Genomic DNA, 21,062 nt, shown 5'->3' with positions numbered 1-21,062 from the left:
GTGTTGTTAGTGGATGTATTAGGGTCCTCTGTGTTAGTGGATGTATTAGGGTCCTCTGTGTTGTTAGTGTATGTATTAGGGTCCTCTGTGTTAGTGTATGTATTAGGGTCCTCTGTGTTAGTGGATGTATTAGGGTCCTCTGTGTTGTTAGTGGATGTATTAGGGTCCTCTGTGTTGTTAGTGGATGTATTCATGTCCTCTGTGTTAGTGAATGTATTAGGGTCCTCTGTGTTAGTGAATGTATTAGGGTCCTCTGTGTTGTTAGTGAATGTATTAGGGTCCCCTGTGTTGTTAGTGTATGTATTCATGTCCTCTGTGTTAGTGGATGTATTCATGTCCTCTGTGTTAGTGAATGTATTAGGGTCCTCTGTGTTGTTAGTGTATGTATTAGGGTCCTCTGTGTTGTTAGTGTATGTATTAGGGTCCTCTATGTTGTTAGTGGATGTATTAGGGTCCTCTGTGTTGTTAGTGAATGTATTAGGGTCCTCTGTGTTGTTAGTGAATGTATTAGGGTCCTCTGTGTTGTTAGTGTATTGTAACATGATGGACTGACTGGTTTCAATGTGTATGATGTGTGAATGTATGTCTATGGGATTATTTTACTGAAGGTGATGCCATGTCCTCTATTTTATCCCGTTTGCAACATTTTTCCATCATATTCGAGCTGAATGCTCGCGCGCCTCTCATCTCTGTGTTTATTGAACTTCTCTTCCTCTTTACGGGTCCGTCGGTCGTCAGTAGTTGTTATTCCGTCGCCTGACGGGGTCCAGGGGTTGATATCTCCTCACACACGGCTCTAATTCACGCCAATTTGAACTCTTTTTCAGGTCGTGATACTCACTTCCCGGAGAGTAGTTACGGTATAGGTGCCTTATAATTGGTTCACGGGACCCGATACCTTGTATTTGAGCCAAATCACAAGCGTTTGTCGATTTATTATGGAGAATACGACCTAATGTCTCCTTCCAGTGACACACTTCAAAATATCACTGCTGTTGACAACACACATAACCATAAATATTCAGTGGTCTTCCTACTTCCACATAATCTGTCACGGTTCCCCGCCCCAACAGGGCCTAAACCAACCTCTCTCCTTATTGCTACTGCCAATACACTCAACTCGTATTCAAACAACGTTCCAACATCGCTCTGCTTTTCTAACCTGAGGCTCTCCTCCAGAACAGGAAACTTATCACCGTCCACATTCCACTGACCATGTTTCATCTTTAAGCAGAGATATTCTCGGATCTCTCCTATTCTCCACCGTACCCACTTCCTGCCTTCGTCCTTCGGCATAGACTACTTATACTATACTAGTACATGGATGTGTCAACATCTCCATATACCATTTAGACAACAGACACTTAAACAGAATCCAACCCCTAATCTAACCTATTAGGGGGTTAAACCCTCCTGAACACATTGTGCCCACAGTGCTCCAGTCTAACCTATTAGGGGGTTAAACCCTCCTGAGCACATTGTGACCACAGTGCTCCAGTCTAACCTATTAGGGGGTTAAACCCTCCTGAACACATTGTGACCACAGTGCTCCAGTCTAACCTATTAGGGGGTTAAACCCTCCTGAACACACTGTGACCACAGTGCTCCAGTCTAACCTATTAGGGGGTTAAACCCTCCTGAGCACATTGTGACCACAGTGCTCCAGTCTAACCTATTAGGGGGTTAAACCCTCCTGAACACACTGTGACCACAGTGCTCCAGTCTAACCTATTAGGGGGTTAAACCCTCCTGAACACGCTGTGCCCACAGTGCTCCAGTCTAACCTATTAGGGGGTTAAACCCTCCTGAACACGCTGTGACCACAGTGCTCCAGTCTAACCTATTAGGGGGTTAAACCCTCCTGAGCACATTGTGACCACAGTGCTCCAGTCTAACCTATTAGGGGGTTAAACCCTCCTGAGCACATTGTGACCACAGTGCTCCAGTCTAACCTATTAGGGGGTTAAACCCTCCTGAGCACATTGTGACCACAGTGCTCCAGTCTAACCTATTAGGGGGTTAAACCCTCCTGAGCACATTGTGACCACAGTGCTCCAGTCTAACCTATTAGGGGGTTAAACCCTCCTGAGCACATTGTGACCACAGTGCTCCAGTCTAACCTATTAGGGGGTTAAACCCTCCTGAGCACATTGTGACCACAGTGCTCCAGTCTAACCTATTAGGGGGTTAAACCCTCCTGAGCACATTGTGACCACAGTGCTCCAGTCTAACCTATTAGGGGGTTAAACCCTCCTGAGCACATTGTGACCACAGTGCTCCAGTCTAACCTATTAGGGGGTTAAACCCTCCTGAGCACACTGTGACCACAGTGCTCCAGTCTAACCTATTAGGGGGTTAAACCCTCCTGAACACATTGTGCCCACAGTGCTCCAGTCTAACCTATTAGGGGGTTAAACCCTCCTGAACACATTGTGCCCACAGTGCTCCAGTCTAACCTATTAGGGGGTTAAACCCTCCTGAGCACATTGTGACCACAGTGCTCCAGTCTAACCTATTAGGGGGTTAAACCCTCCTGAACACATTTTGCCCACAGTGCTCCAGTCTAACCTATTAGGGGTTAAACTTCAGTCTAATCTCCTCCTTCACTCTGCCGTCCAACACATCCCAAACCATCTCAATTGGGTTGAGGTCGGATGATTGTGGAGGCCAGGTCATGTGATGCAGCACTCCATCACTCTCCTTCTTGGTCAAATACCCCTTATACAGACTGGAGGTGTGTTGGGTCATTGTCCTGTTGAAAAACAAATGATAGTCCCACTAAGCGCAAACCAGATGGGATGGTGTATCGCTGTAGAATACTGTGTTAGCCATGCTGGTGAAGTGTGCCTTGAATTCTAAATAAAGCATAGAATGTGTCACCAGCAATGCACCCCCACACAATAACACCTCCTCCTCCATGCTTCATCATGGGAAATACACATGCATAGGTCATCCAATCACTTATTCTGCATCTCACAAACCAAAAATCTCAAATTTGGACTCATCAGACCAAAGGACAGATTTCAACTGATCTAATGTCCATTGCTCGTGTTTCTTGGCCCAAGAAACATATTATTGGGGTCCTTTAGTAGTGGTTTCTTTGGAGCAATTCAACCATGAAGGCCTGATTCACACAGTCTCCTCTGAACAGTTGATGTTGAGATGTCTGTTACTAACCCTAACACATCTTAACCCTAACGCATCTTGGGGTGGCAGGGTAGCCTAGTGGTTAGAGCGTGTGACTAGTAACCGGTTGCGAGTTCAAACCCCCGAGCTGACAAGGTACAAATCTGTCGTTCTGCCCCTGAACAGGCAGTTGACCCACTGTTCCTAGGCCGTCATTGAAAATAAGGATTTGTTCTTGCCTGGTTAAATAAAGGTCAAATAAAATAAAAAATAAATAAAAACCCTAACGCATCTTAACCCTAACCCACCTTAACCCTAACCCATCTTAACCCTAACCCATCTTAACCCTAACCCAGTCTAAACCCTAACCCATCTTAACCCTAACCCATCTTAACCCTAACCCAGTCTAACCCTAACCCATCTTAACCCTAACCCAGTCTAACCATGTCTAACTGTATCACATTGCTGGTCAGATCATGTAACAACAAGCGGATGTAGAAACTTGTCAATATAAACATGTCTCTCTCTCTCTCTAAACAGCATGTGATGAGTGGTCAGTGCTGTCCAGACCAGACCTCTACCATGATGTCAACCGGTTCGGACACACGGCCGTCTACAGTGACAGGTACAGAGATTCCCATAGACATAGTAATGGACTATTGGAGCCCAACATTACACCTTATAATCCAAGGACCTGACATGTTCCGTTTAGAGGCGAAGTGGCTCTGGAAGCCGAAACCGACAAATACTCCATCTAAACGTGAATGGAATCTGAATTGCTGTACGGTTGTAGAAACATATCACATCAAAATACAGGAGTGGTGGGGGGAGAAAGCTTTGGGAACTATGTCTATGGGAACTATGTCTATGGGAACTATGTCTATGGGAACTATGTCTATGGGAACTATGTCTATGGGAACTATGTCTATGGGAGTAAGCTTACTGTACTTTCATGTGTCTTATCTTTCTTTCTACTCCTCCCTCCCTCCCCCCTACAGTGTGATGTATGTGTTTGGGGGGTTCAACAGTCTGTTGTTGAGTGATGTCCTGATCTACACGCCAGCCAGCTGCTCCAGCGCCCCTAGCGCTGCCACCTGTATAGCGGCCTGGCCGGGGGTTCACTGCGTTTGGAATGCTAACCTGGGCTCCTGCCTGCCCTGGGACTCGAACCCCGGATTCCTGGATGAGCAGACCACCCTGGCCTCCTGTGGAACCAGAACATGTAGGTGACCTGTCTATCTAACCACTAGCCTAGTTCCACATATGTGACCACCCGGCTCGATTTGGTCTTATGTATCAACATTTGAAATGGTGTTTCATACATTGGATAAAAGTAGGGCTACAGGGCTACAAAATGGAATATCATACACTGCATTTGAGGAACAATGGGAAAGTAATTCTGCTTTGAAAGCTGATAAACTTGTAACCTCACTTTTGAGAAAATGTCCCTTGAATATTTTGGTACCTACTGGAGAGTTCTTTGTTTACACCCATTCAGCATTGTTCACACCCTCTTAAGCTTTAGCCCCACCCATCTCTTTCATGATTCACCTGTGAGGCCATGTACTAAACAACCAAAGATTTCAACACTTAAGGCTGGTTTATACTACAGGTGTGTTCGTAAATTTAGTCTGGAGTGCCAGAGTGTGCTAAGAGCGTTTGGCTCTCGGAGTGTTCAGAGCCACACTGGAGGCTCTGGCTGAGGAGTAGGGTTGATCCCAGTGTTCAGAGCCACACTGGACGCTCTGGCTGAGGAGTAGGGTTGATCCCAGCGCTCACACTGGACGCTCTGGCTGAGGAGTAGGGTTGATCCCAGTGTTCAGAGCCACACTGGACGCTCTGGCTGAGGAGCAGGGTTGATCCCAGCATTCAGAGCCACACTGGAGGCTCTGGCTGAGGAGTAGGGTTGATCCCAGTGTTCAGAGCCACACTGGACGCTCTGGCTGAGGAGCAGGATTGATCCCAGCATTCAGAGCCACACTGGAGGCTCTGGCTGAGGAGTAGGGTTGATCCCAGTGTTCAGAGCCACACTGGAGGCTCTGGCTGAGGAGTAGGGTTGATCCGAGCGTTCACACTGGAGGCTCTGGCCGAGGAGCAGGGTTGATCCGAGCATTCTGCCCTAACAACAACAGCAGTCAAGCACCCAAGCTAACTGGCTAACGTTGGCTAGCTGCTAGCTACTTCCAGACACAAATGAGAGAACAGCTCTCTGACCATATTACTCTCCCTAGTAGAGCTGGTTAGGCTGTTTTCATGTTATCCAGAGCGTTGGTGACTAACTGTGCTGCTGGCAACAATTTAATTACGCTTTTTTGCCAACTTCTACTGACACCGGCCATATTCAACGGGTGTTGAGCGTTGCTAAATTCGTCAGTTATTCTGCGCTCTGCCACATTTAGACAAGAGTGCTCTGAAATCAGATAGACGTAGCTGGTAAATTTGCTCTGGCTATCGACAGTTGTCGCAGTGACAAACATTCTATTGAAATGATTAGTTGCATAGTGGAGTCTTTTGTTTAGACATGTATCTAGCTAGCTAAACAATAATCCCAACTCGTAATGTTACTGCCCTGCATGAATCTGCAGGTAGCTAAACTAACCAGGTTCAATGTTAGCTAACTAACATTAGGATATAACTAGCATTAGGCTATAACTAGCAATACAAATGGCTCTGAGATGAATAATATTACTACACAGATCAAACATGTAATGTTAGCTAGCTAACCAACCAGCTAACGTTAGCTAGCTAGTAACCGAAAGGTTGCTGGATCGAATCCCAGAGCTGACAAGGTACAAATCTGTCGTTCTGCCCCTGAGCAAGGCCCTTTCGCCAGGGCGCCGAAGACGTGGATGTCGATTATGGCAGCCCCCCCCCCCTTCAGACACACCTCTCTGATTCAGAGGGGTTGGGTTAAATGTGGAAGACACACCTCTCTGATTCAGAGGGGTTGGGTTAAATGTGGAAGACACATCTCTCTGATTCAGAGGGGTTGGGATAAACGTGGAAGACACATCTCTCTGATTCAGAGGGGTTGGGTTAAACATGGAAGACACACCTCTCTGATTCAGAGGGGTTGGGTTAAATGTGGAAGACACACCTCTCTGATTCAGAGGGGTTGGGTTAAACATGGAAGACACATCTCTCTGATTCAGAGGGGTTGGGTTAAACATGGAAGACACACCTCTCTGATTCAGAGGGGTTGGGATAAACATGGAAGACACATCTCTCTGATTCAGAGGGGTTGGGTTAAATGTGGAAGACACACCTCTCTGATTCAGAGGGGTTGGGTTAAACATGGAAGACACATCTCTCTGATTCAGAGGGGTTGGGTTAAACATGGAAGACACACCTCTCTGATTCAGAGGGGTTGGGTTAAATGTGGAAGACACACCTCTCTGATTCAGAGGGGTTGGGTTAAACATGGAAGACACACCTCTCTGATTCAGAGGGGTTGGGTTAAATGTGGAAGACACACCTCTCTGATTCAGAGGGGTTGGGTTAAATGTGGAAGACACACCTCTCTGATTCAGAGGGGTTGGGTTAAACGTGGAAGACACACCTCTCTGATTCAGAGGGGTTGGGTTAAATGTGGAAGACACATCTCTCTGATTCAGAGGGGTTGGGATAAATGTGGAAGACACACCTCTCTGATTCAGAGGGGTTGGGTTAAACATGGAAGACACATCTCTCTGATTCAGAGGGGTTGGGTTAAATGTGGAAGACACATCTCTCTGATTCAGAGGGGTTGGGTTAAACATGGAAGACACATCTCTCTGATTCAGAGGGGTTGGGATAAATGTGGAAGACACATCTCTCTGATTCAGAGGGGTTGGGATAAATGTGGAAGACACACCTCTCTGATTCAGAGGGGTTGGGTTAAATGTGGAAGACACACCTCTCTGATTCAGAGGGGTTGGGTTAAATGTGGAAGACACACCTCTCTGATTCAGAGGGGTTGGGTTAAATGTGGAAGACACACCTCTCTGATTCAGAGGGGTTGGGTTAAACGTGGAAGACACATCTCTCTGATTCAGAGGGGTTGGGATAAACGTGGAAGACACATCTCTCTGATTCAGAGGGGTTGGGATAAACGTGGAAGACACACCTCTCTGATTCAGAGGGGTTGGGTTAAACATGGAAGACACACCTCTCTGATTCAGAGGGTTGGGTTAAACATGGAAGACACACCTCTCTGATTCAGAGGGGTTGGGTTAAACATGGAAGACACACCTCTCTGATTCAGAGGGGTTGGGTTAAACATGGAAGACACACCTCTCTGATTCAGAGGGGTTGGGTTAAACGTGGAAGACACACCTCTCTGATTCAGAGGGGTTGGGTTAAACATGGAAGACACACCTCTGATTCAGAGGTGTTGGGTTAAACATGGAAGACACACCTCTCTGATTCAGAGGGGTTGGGATAAATGTGGAAGACACACCTCTCTGATTCAGAGGGGTTGGGTTAAATGTGGAAGACACACCTCTCTGATTCAGAGGGGTTGGGTTAAATGTGGAAGACACACCTCTCTGATTCAGAGGGGTTGGGTTAAATGTGGAAGACACACCTCTCTGATTCAGAGGGGTTGGGTTAAATGTGGAAGACACACCTCTCTGATTCAGAGGGGTTGGGTTAAATGTGGAAGACACACCTCTCTGATTCAGAGGGGTTGGGTTAAATGTGGAAGACACATCTCTCTGATTCAGAGGGGTTGGGTTAAACGTGGAAGACACACCTCTCTGATTCAGAGGGGTTGGGATAAATGTGGAAGACACATCTCTCTGATTCAGAGGGGTTGGGTTAAATGTGGAAGACACACCTCTCTGATTCAGAGGGGTTGGGTTAAATGTGGAAGACACACCTCTCTGATTCAGAGGGGTTGGGATAAATGTGGAAGACACATCTCTCTGATTCAGAGGGGTTGGGATAAATGTGGAAGACACATCTCTCTGATTCAGAGGGGTTGGGTTAAACGTGGAAGACACACCTCTCTGATTCAGAGGGGTTGGGATAAATGTGGAAGACACATCTCTCTGATTCAGAGGGGTTGGGATAAATGTGGAAGACACATCTCTCTGATTCAGAGGGGTTGGGATAAACGTGGAAGACACATCTCTCTGATTCAGAGGGGTTGGGTTAAATGTGGAAGACACATCTCTCTGATTCAGAGGGGTTGGGATAAATGTGGAAGACACATCTCTCTGATTCAGAGGGGTTGGGTTAAATGTGGAAGACACACCTCTCTGATTCAGAGGGGTTGGGTTAAATGTGGAAGACACACCTCTCTGATTCAGAGGGGTTGGGTTAAATGTGGAAGACACACCTCTCTGATTCAGAGGGGTTGGGTTAAACATGGAAGACACATTTCAGTTGAAGGCATTCAGTTGTACAACTGACTAGGAACCCCCCTTTCTCTAACTTTAACTTAAAATCAAAATGACTTTCTGACTAAATTAGAAAGTTGTAACATCTGAAAATGTAGCTAGATAGACTCTATTACCCGTTTACATGGTGGACACTTCTCCCTCTCTGTCACGGATGCCGTGTTGCCTTTAGTTTGAAGAGAGCAACACTGATGTAGTTCTACTATGTGATGTCTTCTAGAAAGTGGAGAGCAACACTGATGTAGTTCTACTATGTGATGTCTTCTAGAAAGTGGAGAGCAACACTGATGTAGTTCTACTACGTGATGTCTTCTAGAAAGTGGAGAGCAACACTGATGTAGTTCTACTATGTGATGTCTTCTAGAAAGTGGAGAGCAACACTGATGTAGTTCTACTACGTGATGTCTTCTAGAAAGTGGAGAGCAACACTGATGTAGTTCTACTATGTGATGTCTTCCAGAAAGTGGAGAGCAACACTGATGTAGTTCTACTACGTGATGTCTTCCAGAAAGTGGAGAGCAACACTGATGTAGTTCTACTATGTGATGTCTTCTAGAAAGTGGAGAGCAACACTGATGTAGTTCTACTATGTGATGTCTTCCAGAAAGTGGAGAGCAACACTGATGTAGTTCTACTATGTGATGTCTTCCAGAAAGTGGAGAGCAACACTGATGTAGTTCTACTACGTGATGTCTTCCAGAAAGTGGAGAGCAACACTGATGTAGTTCTACTATGTGATGTCTTCTAGAAAGTGGAGAGCAACACTGATGTAGTTCTACTACGTGATGTCATTCAGAAAAGCAGTGTTAGAAAGGATTACCTACAGATACTGACCAGCACCTATTATAGACAGAGGTGTGCTACATGGCAGACCAATCAGAAATTATCTCTGCATGTCCAGCCCACTCATTATCTCAGCCAATCATAGCTAGCTGGAAAGTTGCCAACTTTTTCAATAACTTAACCAACTTGGCTCATAATTTGACCATTTTATTCGTATTTACAGATGGCATACACGTTTTGTTATTAAGGCACATGAAAGTTCACGTCCCAGAAGGCATTTTGTTATTAAGGCACATGAAAGTTCACGTCCCAGAAGGCATTTTGTTATTAAGGCACATGAAAGTTCACGTCCCAGAAGGCATTTCTGCCAAACAACACATTTTGATTAAAAAATAAAGTGTAGGTTCAAATGGCGCTCCTGTAAAGTAGGGACTCGTGACAGATGCCTGGTTTCCTGAAACGGGTCACATATTTCACACAATGACCATAGGAGTTGGCAAGATACACAACCAGATCTGAGACCAGACTAGAACCAACTTCAACCAGATCTGGGACCAGGCTAGAACCAACTTCAACCAGATCTGGGACCAGGCTAGAACCAGGCTTCAACCAGATCTGGGACCAGGCTAGAACCAGGCTTCAACCAGATCTGGGACCAGGCTAGAACCAGGCTTCAACCAGATCTGGGACCAGGCTAGAACCAGGCTTCAACCAGATCTGGGACCAGGCTAGAACCAGGCTTCAACCAGATCTGGGACCAGGCTAGAACCAGGCTTCAACCAGATCTGGGACCAGGCTAGAACCAACTTCAACCAGATCTGGGACCAGGCTAGAACCAACTTCAACCAGATTTGGGACCAGGCTATCTAACAAACTTCATGCCTCAAATCAACAAGCTATCCCTCTGATAACCAGGTCCATTCTGTCTGACATATTGAACATAGGACCTGACAGGTGTGCCATCCCATCCTTATCTGAATACAAAGCAGCATGCGGTCCAATGAGAACGCCTTGTTAGTATCTTCATATCTGTTAGTATACAGTGGGTCTTCATTTAAAGGTTGCATCATACCGTGGCAAGCATGAGGGATGCTGCAGTATGGTGCAATATTTTCATCAATTATCTTTCTGTACTTTGCTCCGTTCATCTTTCCCTCGATCCTGACTAGTCTCCAAGTCCCAGGCACTGAAAAACATCCCCACAGCATGATTCTGCCACCAGCATTCTTCCCTGTAGAGATGGTGCCAGGTTTCCTCCAGACATGACGCTTGACATTCGGGCCAAAGAGTTCAATCTTGGTTTCATCAGACCAGAGAATCTTGTTTCTCACGGTCTGTTCTTTAGGAGCTTTTTTGGCAAACTCCAAGCTGGCAGTCGTGCCTTTTACTGAGGAGTGGGTTCCATCTGGCAATAAAGGCCTGATTGGTGGAGTGCTGCAGAGATGGTTGTTCTTCTGGAAGGTTCTCCCATCTCCTTAGAGGATCTCTGGAGCTCTGTGTGAGTGACCATCGGGTTCTTTGCCACCTCCCTGACCAAGGCCCTTCTCCGCCAAATGTTCAGTTTGGCCGGGCGGCTAGTTCTAGGAAGAGTTTTGGTGGTTCCTAACTTCTCCCATTTAAGAATGATGGAGGCCACTGTGTTCTTGGGGACCTTCCATACTGCAGAAATGTTTTGGTACCCTTCCCAAGATCTGTGCCTCAACACAATCCTGTCTCTGAGCTCTACGGACCATTCCTTTAACCTCATTACTTGGGTTTTGCTCTGACATTCACTGTCAACTGTGGGACCTTATATAGACAGGTGTGTGCCTTTCCAAATCATGTCCAATCAATTGAATTTAACACAGGTGGACTCCAATCAAGTTGTAGAAACACCTCAAGGATGATCAATGGAAACAGGATGCACCTGAACTCAATTTCAACTCTCATAGCAAAGAGTCTGAATAGTTATGTAAATAAGGAATCTTTTTTTAATGCATTGTATCTGTGTGTGTACAGTGCAGTATATATATCTGTGTGTACAGTGCAGTATATATATCTGTGTGTACAGTGCAGTATATCTATCTGTGTGTACAGTGCAGTATATCTATCTGTGTGTACAGTGCAGTATATCCATCTGTGTGTGCAGTGCAGTATATCTATCTGTGTGTACAGTGCAGTATATATATCTGTGTGTACAGTGCAGTATATCTATCTGTGTGTACAGTGCAGTATATCTATCTGTGTGTACAGTGCAGTATATCCATCTGTGTGTGCAGTGCAGTATATCTATCTGTGTGTACAGTGCAGTATATCTACAGTTGAAGTCTGAAGTTTTCATACACTTAGATTGGAGTCATTAAAACTCATTTTTCAACCACTCAACACATTTTTTGTTAACAAACTATAGTTTTGGCAAGTTGGTTAGGACATCTACTTTGTACATGACGAAGTCATTGAAAGTCATTTTTCCAACAATTGTTTACAGACAGATTATTTCACTTATAATTCACTTTATCACAATTCCAGTGGGTCAGAAGTTAACATACACTAAGTTGACTGTACCTTTAAACAGCTTGGAAAATTCTAGAAAATGTCATGGCTTTAGAAGCTGCTGATACGCGAATTGACGTCATTTGAGTCAATTGGAGGTGTACCTGTGGATGTATTTCAAGGCCTACCTTCAAACTCAGTGCCTCTTTGCTTGACATCTGTGTGTACAGTCATGGCCAAAAGGTTTGAGAATGTGTCTTTAGATATTTTTGTCAGGTGTTACTATGGAATACTGAAGTATAATTACAAACATTTCATAAGTGTCAAAGGCTTTTATTGACAATTACATGAAGTTGATGCAGAGTCAATATTTGCAGTGTTGACCCTTCTTTTTCAAGACCTCTGCAATCTGCCCTGGCATGCTGTCATTTAACTTCTTGGCCACATCTTGACTGATGGCAGCCTATTCTTGCATGATCAATGCATGGAGTCTGTCAGAATTTTGGGGTTTTTGTTTATCCACCCGCCTCTTGAGGATTGACCACAAGTTCTCAATGGGATTAAGGTCTGGGGAGTTTCCTGGCCATGAACCCAAAATATCGATGTTTTGTTCCCTGATCCACTTAGTTATCACTTTTGCCTTATGGCAAGGTGCTCAATCATGCTGGAAAAGGCATTGTTCGTCACCAAACTGTTCCTGGATGGTTCGGAGAAGTTTCTCTCGAAGGATGTGTTAGTACCATTCTTTATTCATGGCTGTGTTTAGGAAAAATTGTGAGTGAGCCCACTCTCTTGGCTGAGAAGCAACCCCACACATGAATGGTCTCAGGATGCTTTACTGTTGGCATGACACAGGACTGATGGTAGCGCTCACCTGGTCTTCTCCAGGCAAGCTTTTTTTCCTGATGCCCTAAACAAACAGAAAGGGGATTCATCAGAGTGCCCAGTCTTCAGCAGTCCAATCCCTGTACCTTTTGCAGAATATCAGTCTGTCCCTGATGTTTTTCCTGGAGAGAAGTGGCTTCTTTGCTGCCCTTCTTGATACCAGGCCATCCTCCAAAAGTCTTTGCCTCACTGTGCATGCAGATGCACTCACACCTGCCTGCTGCCATTCCTGAGCAAGCTCTGTATTGGTGGTGCCCCGATCCCACAGCTGAATCAACTTTAGGAGACGATCCTGGCGCTTGCTGGACTTTCTTGGGTGCCCTGAAGCCTTCTGCACAACAATTGAACCACTCTCCTTGATGTTCTTGATGATCCAATGAATAGTTGATTTAGGTGCAATCTTACTGGCAGCAATATCCTTGCCTGTGAAGCCCTTTTTGTGCAAAGCAATGATGACGGCACATGTTTCCTTGCAGGTAACTATGGTTGACAGAGGAAGAACAATGATTCCAAGCACCACCCTCCTTTTGAAGCTTCCAGTCTGTTATTCAAACTCAATCAGCATGACAGAGTGATCTCCAGCCTTGTCCTCGTCAACACCGACACCTGTGTTAATGAGAAAATCACTAACATGATGTCAGCTGGTCCTTTTGTGACAGGGCTGAAATGCAGTGGAAATGTTTTTTGGGATTCAGTTCATTTGCGTGGCAAATAGGGACTTTGCAATTAATTGCAATTCATCTAATCACTCTTCATAACATTCTGGAGTATATGCAAATTGCAGACTTTGTGAAAACTTAATAGTTGTGTCATTCTCAAAACTTGTCGCCACGACTGTACAGTGCAGTACATCTGTTTGTGTCTACAGTGCAGTACATCTGTTTGTGTCTACAGTGCAGTACATCTGTTTGTGTCTACAGTGCAGTACATCTGTCTGGGCCATCCTCTGGCACGAGAGAATGATCCGACACCTGTGTTAACTCTCAGTGGAGAGTGATTCTCTCCACTGACATGATGTCAGCTGGTCCTTTTGTGGCAGTGGAAAGGTTTTTTTCAGTTCATTTGCATGGCAAAGAGGGACTTTGCAATTAATTGCAATTCATCTGATCACTCTTCATAACATTCTGGAGTATATGCAAATTGCCATCATACAAACTGAGGCAGCAGACTTTGTGAAAACTAATAGTTGTGTCGTTCTCAAAACTTTTGGCCACGACTGTACATTGCAGTACATTTGTCTGTGTGTACAGTATATCTGTTGGTGTGTACAGTGCAGTACATCTGTCTGTGTGTGCAGTACATCTGTCTGTCTGTGTGTGCAGTACAGTATATCTGTCTGTGTGTACAGTGCAGTCCAGTGTCTGGGCCATCCTCTTGCACAGTTTCATCTGTGTGTTTTCTGGAGGTATGTGTCTCTCTGTGTGCGTACATGTCTGTGTGTGTTCAGGACATTACTTCAGACTAGCTCTCCAGCTGGGTCTTCTAATATGCTGAGTTTGGTTCGGTGTCGTGTTGTCACGGCTGCAGTAATCTCCTCTATTTCCCCGTTGGCAGACTCATTTTCTGGGGTTGGAGATGAAAACTGCATCCTGAATATCTTTCACACACATCTAACACAGGACTCCAAAAGTCAGGCAGCAATGCCCTAGAACTGATCATGTCTAATTAAGCAATAGGCCTGAGGGGGTGTGGTGTATGAACAATATACCACGGCTAAGGGCTGTTCTTATGCACGACGCAACAGCCCTTAGCCGTGGTATATTGACCATATACCACAACTCCCCGAGGTGCCTTATCGCTATTATAAACTGGTTACCAACACAATTCGAACAGTAAAAATGTATGTTTTGTCAAACCCGTGGTCTGATATACCACGGCTGTCAGCCAATCAGCATTAAGGGGGGGGCTTCCTCTTTTATCTATCGTTCCTCAAGCAAGATGGAGGCTGATATCTCGAGTTTCCATCAGACCAACAACTTGAATGCCCTGCTCCTTTTTAGTTGTCTAAAAATCACTACATTGCATTTTTTTACCATTTGTGTGTACTTTACTGTATTTATACTTGGGATATCGTGTTTCAACAGTAAATGTAATAAAATGACTGGAGACATTTTATTGTGGATGTTGACAACGATCATGACCAATGACCAGCTGTACAGCCAATACTACTACTATACTAATACTGTACGAATCATGTATGAATACTAATACTGTATGAATCATGTATTAATACTGATACTTTACTAATACTGTACTAATCATGTATGAATACTAATACTGTATGAATCATGTGTGAATACTAATACTGTACGAATCATGTATGCATACTAATACTGTACGAATCATGTATGAATACTAATACTGTACGAATCATGTATGAATACTAATACTGTATGAATCATGTATTAATACTGATACTTTACTAATACTATACGAATCATGTATTAATACTAATACTGTATGAATCATGTATTAATACTGATACTTTACTAATACTATACGAATCATGTATTAATACTAATACTGTATGAATCATGTATTAATACTGATACTTTACTAATACTATACGAATCATGTATTAATGCTAATACTGTACTAATCATGTATAAATACTAATACTCTATGAATCATGTATGCATACTAATACTGTACGAATCATGTATGAATACTAATACTGTACGAATCATCTAATACTAATACTGTATGAATCATGTATTAATACTGATACTTTACTAATACTGTATGAATCATGTATGAATACTAATACTGTACGAATCATTTATTAATACTGATACGTTACTAATACTGTATGAATCATGTGTTAATACCGGTACTGTATGAATCATGTATTAATACTGGTACTGTATGAATCATGTATTAATACTGGTACTGTATGAATCATGTATTAATACTTTACTAATACAGTATGAATTTATGTATGAATACCAATACTATACTAATACTGTATGAATAATATACGCATACTACTACTGTACGGATACTGTACATGTACTGTAACTATACTACAACTGTACTAAATATGACTTTCTGGTTGTATCGTAGATGTTGACAACGATCGTTGTGACCAGTACACGGACTGCTACAGCTGTACAGCCAATACTAACGGCTGCCAGTGGTGTGCTGTTCAGTGTGTCTCCGTGAGCTCCAACTGTACGGCTGTCACGGTAAGAATGGCCAATGGGCTGCACTCATTATCATTACATTATAGGACATGTAGATTACATGGACTTTACACAATGTCTCTTTGTTGCAGAATTCCAGTAAATTCCCAGGGTTTTCAGAAATGGGAAGGTTCCTGGAATCAGGACGGAGAAAGCAGGAAATACTTGTGTTATTAATATGTATGACATGTCTTCCTATCCCAGGGGGCCATAGTGGAGTATGATGTCTGTCCTAAAGACAACCCGTCATATGTCTGCAACAAGAAGACCAGCTGTAAGAGCTGTGGGGTGGACCAGAACTGCCAGTGGGAACCTCGAAACCAGGAGTGCATCGCTCTACCAGGTGCGAACCCCAAAAAACAGAAGTGTATATGTTTACCTGGTAACCTAGAAAACAACTGGTGAGAACCCAGGAACCAGAAGTGTATCACACTTCTGGTTTCTTACCAGGTAGAGAATCTTTCTGCCTGGTAAGAAACCAGAAGTATATATCTCTACCTGGTAATAAACCAGAAGTGTATCTCTCTGCCTGGTAAGAAACCAGAAGTATATATCTCTACCTGGTAATAAACCAGAAGTGTATCTCTCTGCCTGGTAATAAACCAGAAGTGTATCTCTCTGCCTGGTAATAAACCAGAAGTGTATCTCTCTGCCTGGTAAGAAACCAGAAGTGTATCTCTCTGCCTGGTAAGAAACCAGAAGTGTATCTCTCTGCCTGGTAATAAACCAGAAGTGTATCTCTCTGCCTGGTAAGAAACCAGAAGTGTGTATCTCTGCCTGGTAAGAAACCAGAAGTGTGTATCTCTGCCTGGTAAGAAACCAGAAGTGTATCTCTCTGCCTGGTAAGAAACCAGAAGTGTATCTCTCTACCTGGTAATACAAAACCTTGTCTGTATAGTACTGTACATCTCTCATCAAAGCTGTACTGGTTTGCTAGTGTTTAACAGTATACTGTGCTGTGCAGGGATGTGATACTTCCTAATGAATTAATCAGGGATTCCTGATTTTCTTAGATGTGTCCTCCATTTACAGACAGAGCCTTCAGAAACTATTCACACTCCTTGACTTTTTCAAAATGTTGTTGTGTTACTGTTTTGTGTCCCTGATTTACACTCTACCCCATAATGCCATTTTTTACTTACACAGAAAGTCTCACAGCTGTAATCACTGCCAAAGGTGATTTTAAAAAGTATTGACTCAGGTGTGAATGCTGATGTAAATTTGGTATTTAGATTTCAATAAATGTGCAAACATTTCTAAAAACATGTTTTCACTTTGTCATTATGGGGTATTGTGTGTAGATGGGTGAGCTTTTGTATTTATTTAATCCATTTTGAATTAAATCTGTAACACAACAAAATGTGGAATAAATTAAGGGGTATGAATACTTTCTGAAGGCACTGTACCATAGAAAATGGTAGATTTTTTTTCTACAGATGTGTATGTTGCCCTGATAAGTTGTTAGATGTTTTAAAGGGATACTTTGGGATGTTGGCAATGAGGGCCTTAATCTACTTCCCCATAGTCATGCTAGTAGATACCCATAGACTCCAAATCAAATGTATTTATGAAGCATTTCGTACATCAGCTGATATCTCAAAGTGCTGTACAGAAACCCAGCCTAAGACCCCAAACAGCAAGCAATGCAGGTGTAGAAGCACGGTGGCTAGGAAAAACTCCCTAGAAAGGCCAAAACATTGGAAGAAACCTAGAGAGGAACCAGGCTATGTGGGGTGGCCAGTCCTCTGGGAATGACTTCCAGTCATTGTGCTAACGCTAGTTAGCATTGGCTCGCAAAACTACTTGTAACTTCCTTCATACTGGACACAGAGACATGAACATGGTATCCATGAGTTCATCTGACTGGGGAACTAGATGAAGGGCCTCATTGACAAAATCCACAAGGTTTCCCTTTAACGGTCCTGTCCTGTTCTTCTTACAGAGAACCTTTCTTTCTATAGACATCTATCTCTCTTTATAATATATCAAAATGTATCTTTCTCCCTCCAGAGAATATTTGTGGTGAGAGTTGGCACCTGGTGGGTAACTCGTGTCTGAAGTTCATCACAGCAAAGGACTCGTACGACAACGCCAAGCTGACCTGTCGGGGTCACAACGCCGTCCTGGCCTCGTTGACCAATCAGAAGGAGGTGGACTTCGTCCTTAAAGAGCTGCAGATCATGAACGTTCTGGTGAGCAAGGTCACTATAGTTCCAATATATTACAACATATATAGAAAGGTCACTGTAGTTACAATATATTAGAACATACAGTGGGGCAAAAAAGTATTTAGTCAGCCACCAATTGTGCAAGTTCTCCCACTTAAAAGATGAGAGAGGCCTGTAATTTTCATCATAGGTACACTTCAACTATGACAGACAAAATGAGAGAAAAAATCCAGAAAATCACATTGTAGGATTTTTTTATTAATTTATTTGCAAACTATGGTGGAAAATAAGTATTTGGTCAATAACAAAAGTTTATTTCAATAATTTGTTATATACCCTTTGTTGGCAATGACAGAGATCAAATGTTTTCTGTAAGTCTTCACAAGGTTTTCACACACTGTTGCTGGTATTTTGGCCCATTCCTCTAGAGCAGTGATGTTTTGGGGCTGTTGCTGGGCAACATGGACTTTCAACTCCCTCCAAAGATTTTCTATGGGGTTGAGATCTGGAGACTGGCTAGGCCACTCCAGGACCTTGAAATGCTTGAAATGCTTCTTACGAAGCCACTCCTTCATTGCCCGGGCGGTGTGTTTGGGATCATTGTCATGCTGAAAGACCCAGCCACGTTTCATCTTCAATGCCCTTGCTGATGGAAGGAGGTTTTCACTCAAAATCTCACTCAAAATCTCAGATAAAAAACACAGCCATTTTTCCAGCCAAAGATTGGAGTCACAAAAAGCAGAAATATAGATAACATTAATCACTAACCTTTGATGATCTTCATCAGATGACACTCATACGACATCATGTTACACAATACATGTATGTTTTGTTCGATAATGTGCCTATTTATATCCAAAAATCTCATTGGCGCCTTACGTGCAGAACTGTTTTGATTCCAAAACATCCGTTGATTTTGCAGAAATACTCAAACAGATTTTTTAAAAACTTGACGGAAAAAGCATAATCTGAGAACGGCGCTCAGAACCCAAAACAGCCAGAGGAATATTTTGGAATCAACAAAGTTAGAATCAACACCATAAATATTCACTTACCTTTGATGATCTTCATCAGAAGGCAAATGACTGATTTGTTCCATCATTTATGTCCAAATAGCCACTTGTTGTTAGCGTGTTCAGCCCAGTAATCCATCTTGAGGCGCAGGCACTTCATCCAGACAAAAACTTGAAAAGTTCCGTTACAGTCCTTTAGAAACATGTCAAACGATGTATGGAAACAATCTTTTGGATGTTTTTAACGTAAAACATCAATAATGTTCCAACCGGAGAATTCCTTTGTCTTCAGAAAAGCACTGGAATGAGAGTTAACTCTGTCGGGAGCGCGCGTCATGAGACCAAGGCTCGCTGCCAGACCACTGACTCAAAGAGGTCTCATGAGCCCCTCCTTTATAGTAGAATCCTCATTCAAGTTTCGAAAGACGGTTGACATCTAGTGGAAGCCGTAGGAATTGCAACTTTATCCATATCTCAATGTGTATTCGGTAGTCCAAGCTTTGAAAAACTATAAACCTCCCACTTTCTGGTTGGATTTTTCTCAGGTTTTCGCCTGCCATATGAGTTCTGTTATACTCACAGACATCATTCAAACAGTTTTAGAAACTTCAGAGTGTTTTCTATACAATACTACTAATAATATGCATATATTAGCATCTGGGACAGAGTAGGAGGCAGTTCACTCTGGGCACGCTATTAATTCAAAAGTGAAAATGCTGCCCCCTATCCCAAAGAAGTTAATTAACCACCTGAGGACCTCTACAGTTAGTTAACCATCCGGAAAAAAAGGTTAACACCATAGTACCCTCCAAACTCGTCATTAAGCTCGAGACCCTGGGTCTCGACCCCGCCCGAGGCAACTGGGTCCTGGACTTCCTGACGGCCGCCCCCAGGTGGTGAGGGTAGGTAACAACATCTCCACCCCGCTGATCCTCAACACTGGGGCCCCACAAGGGTGCGTTCTGAGCCCTCTCCTGTACTCCCTGTTCACCCACGACTGCGTGGCCACGCACGCCTCCAACTCAATCATCAAGTTTGCGGACGACACAACAATGGTAGGCTTAATTACCAACAACGACGAGACGGCCTACAGGGAGGAGGTGAGGGCCCTCTGAGTGTGGTGTCAGGAAAATAACCTCACACTCAACGTCAACAAAACTAAGGAGATGATTGTGGACTTCAGGAAACAGCAGAGGGAACACCCCCATCCACATCGATGGAACAGTAGTGGAGAGGGTAGCAAGTTTTAAGTTCCTCGGCATACACATCACAGACAAACTGAATTGGTCCACTCACACAGACAGCATCGTGAAGAAGGCGCAGCAGCGCCTCTTCAACCTCAGGAGGCTGAAGAAATTCGGCTTGTCACCAAAAGCACTCACAAACTTCTACAGATGCACAATCGAGAGCATCCTGGCGGGCTGTATCACCGCCTGGTACGGCAACTGCTCCGCCCTCAACCGTAAGGCTCTCCAGAGGGTAGTGAGGTCTGCACAACGCATCACCGGGGCAAACTACCTGCCCTCCAGGACACCTACACCACCCGATGTTACAGGAAGGCCATAAAGATTATCAAGGACATCAATCACCCGAGCCACTGCCTGTTCACCCCGCTATCATCCAGAAGGCGAGGTCAGTACAGGTGCATCAAAGCTGGGACCGAGAGACTGAAAAACAGCTTCTATCTCAAGGCCATCAGACTGTTAAACAGCCACCACTAACATTGAGTGGCTGCTGCCAACACACTGACAATGACACTGACTCAACTCCAGCCACTTTAATAATGGGAATTGATGGGAAATGATGTAAATATATAAACAATGCTACCTTATATAATGTTACTTACCCTACATTATTCATCTCATATGCATACGTATATACTGTACTCTATATCATCGACTGCATCCTTATGTAATACATGTATCACTAGCCACTTTAACTATGCCACTTTGTTTACATACTCATCTCATATGTATATACTGTACTCGATATCAGCTACTGTATCTTGCCTATGCTGCTCTGTACCATCACTCATTCATATATCCTTATGTA

General features: G+C 43.7%; 1 protein-coding gene across 1 annotated transcript in view; it reads left to right on the top strand.

Moving 5' to 3' along the window:
• Window positions 1–21,062, top strand: part of LOC112236362 (attractin) — a 210,999-nt gene that overhangs the window by 74,473 nt on the left and 115,464 nt on the right. Inside the window, 5 exon segments of the mRNA XM_042330405.1 lie at window positions 3,667–3,751; window positions 4,125–4,348; window positions 15,711–15,832; window positions 16,034–16,172; window positions 17,840–18,021. Coding sequence (XP_042186339.1) covers window positions 3,667–3,751; window positions 4,125–4,348; window positions 15,711–15,832; window positions 16,034–16,172; window positions 17,840–18,021 — 752 coding nt within the window.

Source organism: Oncorhynchus tshawytscha, linkage group LG11 (genome assembly GCF_018296145.1).
Source record: "Oncorhynchus tshawytscha isolate Ot180627B linkage group LG11, Otsh_v2.0, whole genome shotgun sequence".
Taxonomy (NCBI): Eukaryota; Metazoa; Chordata; class Actinopteri; order Salmoniformes; family Salmonidae; genus Oncorhynchus; species Oncorhynchus tshawytscha.
Note: the sequence above shows the minus strand (reverse complement) of the source record. Positions and strands in the feature narration are given on the sequence as shown.